The sequence below is a fragment of the Trichechus manatus genome, unplaced genomic scaffold (assembly GCF_000243295.1).
Source record: "Trichechus manatus latirostris isolate Lorelei unplaced genomic scaffold, TriManLat1.0 scaffold00073, whole genome shotgun sequence".
NCBI lineage: Eukaryota > Metazoa > Chordata > Mammalia > Sirenia > Trichechidae > Trichechus > Trichechus manatus.
This window is the reverse complement of record NW_004444009.1, coordinates 2,237,965-2,241,253: the sequence shown is the minus strand read 5'-3', so window position 1 is coordinate 2,241,253 and position 3,289 is coordinate 2,237,965. Positions and strand designations below refer to the sequence as shown.

Genomic DNA, 3,289 nt, shown 5'->3' with positions numbered 1-3,289 from the left:
GCCACATAAACCAGAGACTTCATCAGCCTGAGACCAGAAGAACTAGATGGTGCCCGGCTACCACCAATGACCACTCTGACAGGGAATACAACAGAGAGTCCCGGATGGAGCAGGAGAAAGGTGGGGTGCAGAACTCAAATTCTAGTAAAAAGACCAGACTTAGTGGTCTGACTGAGACTGGAGGAATGCCGGAAAGCATGGCCCCTGGACTCTCGGTCAGCCCAGAACTAAAACAATTTCCAAGGCCAACTCTTCAGACAAAGATTGGACTGGACTGTGGGATATAAAATGACACTCATGAAGAGTGTGTTTCTCAGCCCAAGAAGATATATGAGACTAAATGGGCAGCTTCTGTCCGGAGGTGAGATGAGAAGGCAGAGAGGGTTAGGAGCTGGTTGAATGGACATTGGAAATCAGGGGCAGAAGGGAGGAGTGTGCTGTCACAGTATAGGGAGAGCAATTAGGGTCACATAACAATGTATGTATAAATTTTTATATGAGAGACTAACTTGAAATGTAAACTTTCACTTAAACTACAACAATAAACAAAAATAAATAAATAAAAGCTGCATGTGCACCAAGTTAAAAAAAAAAAAAGAAGTATACGCAAATTTGGAAATTAACGTAAGTTTAAAGGTATCATCATGATGAATTTAAAGAGTGCACTTATTAGTCAAAGGAATTATAATCAGCAGGAAACTATATGAATTTAACAAGACAAAGCCTATGGCCTCCTTACCTGCTGCATGACTTGTTCTGGGTACCATCTCCACATCATCTTCTGCAAAATAATCTCTGTGGAGAGAAACACATCATTAACGAGATACCAGTCCAAGCTCTGGGGTGACAGTATCTTTTAAGGTAACAACAGCCTCTTCCAGCCAGACACCTTTATTCTGTTTTCATGTATTTCTCCACTTCACAAATATTTACTAAGCTCCTACTGTGTGTCAGGGACAGTGTTAAGTGCTGAGGATACAAAGGCAAACACCACAGGAAGGATCTCCTCCTCAAGAAGCACGTAGACTGTAGTGACAACCACTAGACAAGTAATTTCACAAGTATTTAATTAGATTTGTGGTGACTTAACTAACACAAGGACTCAGGGAAACTCTGAGAAAGGTTCACTTAAATCAAGATGGGAAGAATGTCAACCAGATGAAGAATGGAAGTAGAAGAGTATTCCACCCTGAGGGAACAGCAAAGACCCTATGTCAGGAAGGAAGTTGGCTTGTTGTTAGAGGAACAGAGAAGACCAGTGTTGCAATCAGAACTTGAAAGGGATACTGAGTTTATGCAAAGGGCAATGGGAAGCCAACACAGGATTTTAAATGAGGGAATTAATGGTAAATGCCAGATTTATATTTTAGATAAATTATCTGGCAGCTAAAGGGAGAGAGCATGGAGGGGGTAAAAGTGGTTGCTGAAAGTCTAAACTCCAAGCAAGAAGCTATGCTGGCTGTAATAACACAGAAGACTATAGAGATGGAAGGAGGCATAAAATTCAAGATAATGTTTAAAAAGAAGAATTGACACAGAAAACTAGAAAAATGGCAAAGTCCATTTAATGGACTGTCAGTAGCAAGAGGCATATCCGCCCAGCAAGTTTGCCTCACAGTGAACACCACTATCCCCAGGACAAAGAGGAAAAGAATCTCCAACTTTATTCAACAAATACTTGTCTAGCATCTAGTTTGTTTTAAGGCACTATTTTATGCTTCAGGAATGCAGCAATGAATAAAACAGAAAAAACTCCCCTCAGCTACGGACTTTACATTCTAGTGAGGGGAGACAAACAAGTAAAATGTAGAGTATCAGTTGGGGACAAGTGCTATAAAAAATTGGTGAAAGTAGGGAATGGGGCCAGGGAGTGCTGGAGGTAGAAGGAGGGAGAGAGGATTGTGATTTTGAGTACAGAAGGCCTCTTTAGAAGCAATGAGTAGCCATGGGGGTATCTGGAGGAAAGGGTCTTATAAGCAGAGAATAACAAATGCAAAGGCCCTTAGTAGGAGCATACTAATTGTTTGTGGAAAGGCAAGCAGGTCAATGTGGCTGGGCAGGGTGAGCAAGGGGTGAGTAGTAGGAGGTTAGGTCAGGTAAGTAATGGGAGGGTTGGGTAGCAGTCAGATTATAAAGAGCCTTTCAAGACCCTTCATCCTTTGAGAAGCATTTGGCCACTGGGGGTTTGTGAGCCAAAACGAGGCACGGACTGAGTGACTAATGCTTTAAAAGGGCTAGCTAATATTTTGACAGCAGACGGTTGAGTGGTGGAGGTAGAAACAGAGATGATCACAATAACTGTACACAGAGATGCCTTCCACCTTCAGCTTCTTTTTTTAAACCCTTGGGTACTCCCAGTTATCATTAAGAATTCTGTAGACACAGATTTAGCCAGAAGAAGATATTCACGAGGAGGTGGAGGAGTGACTGGCATTTGTTTAGTAATACAGGATGTCCTTTCTTCCCTGTCTCAGGGCTGGATCTTCACTTGAAGTCCCAGATGGACATAAAGGTACCAGACAGGGCACACTGGACTACACACACCATATGGCAATTCCTTATTACTAAAAGCAGGTCACTAGCCTGAGGTTCTCCCAGGCCCTTTGCCTCTTTCCCTTCTCCACTAATGGTGTTTTGCTCATTTCACTTTCATTTAAAAACTTCCCCTGAGAGTAAGAAATGCAGAGAGATGAATGTACTATTCATGGACCCCCTCTGTTGAGGTAAAGTAATGGGAGGATGTTGAAACTATCAACCAGAACAATGTCTTGAAACATCTGTGGGGAAAACACTTACACTCAGCTGCTATTATTCACTCATTGGATGGATTCCATTAGGCTCGGCCACAGACAAAGATCCTAACTGCGTATGTTCCGGCAGGAGTAAGGTCATCCCTCGGGCCAAATTCAGCCCATCCAATATATTTTATTTGGTCCACATAAGGTTGACCCATTTCTAATTTGTCTTGGAAAATGAGTGGATCTAGCAACACTGGGTAATCTGCCTGCTTTAAACACAACAACAAGCATGTATTCTCCAGTTTGCCATGGTCCCTGCCACTCCTGTCTCAAGTCTCAGCTCACTCACTCATTTATGACATCAGTGGTGTCACTAAGAGGGTATCGGGGGTGCAGACCGCACCGAGTGACACCGTCAGAGGGAGTGACACCAAAATGACTGTCTATAAAAATTTTTGTGCAGTGTTTCAGCAGAAATTTATTATTTTTTATAAAAATATCCCTGTTTTGCGACTCCGGCAAGATGGCGGTCTAGGCAGAAGCACCACGCC

General features: G+C 42.6%; 1 protein-coding gene across 1 annotated transcript in view; it reads right to left on the bottom strand.

Annotated features, from left to right (window-relative positions):
• LOC111818970 (myomegalin-like) overlaps window positions 1-3,289 on the bottom strand; it is a 157,579-nt gene that overhangs the window by 94,727 nt on the left and 59,563 nt on the right. Inside the window, exon 2 of the mRNA XM_012556661.2 lies at window positions 740-795. Within this exon, the coding sequence (XP_012412115.1) occupies window positions 740-795 (56 nt within the window). The remainder of the gene's footprint in view (window positions 1-739; window positions 796-3,289) is intronic.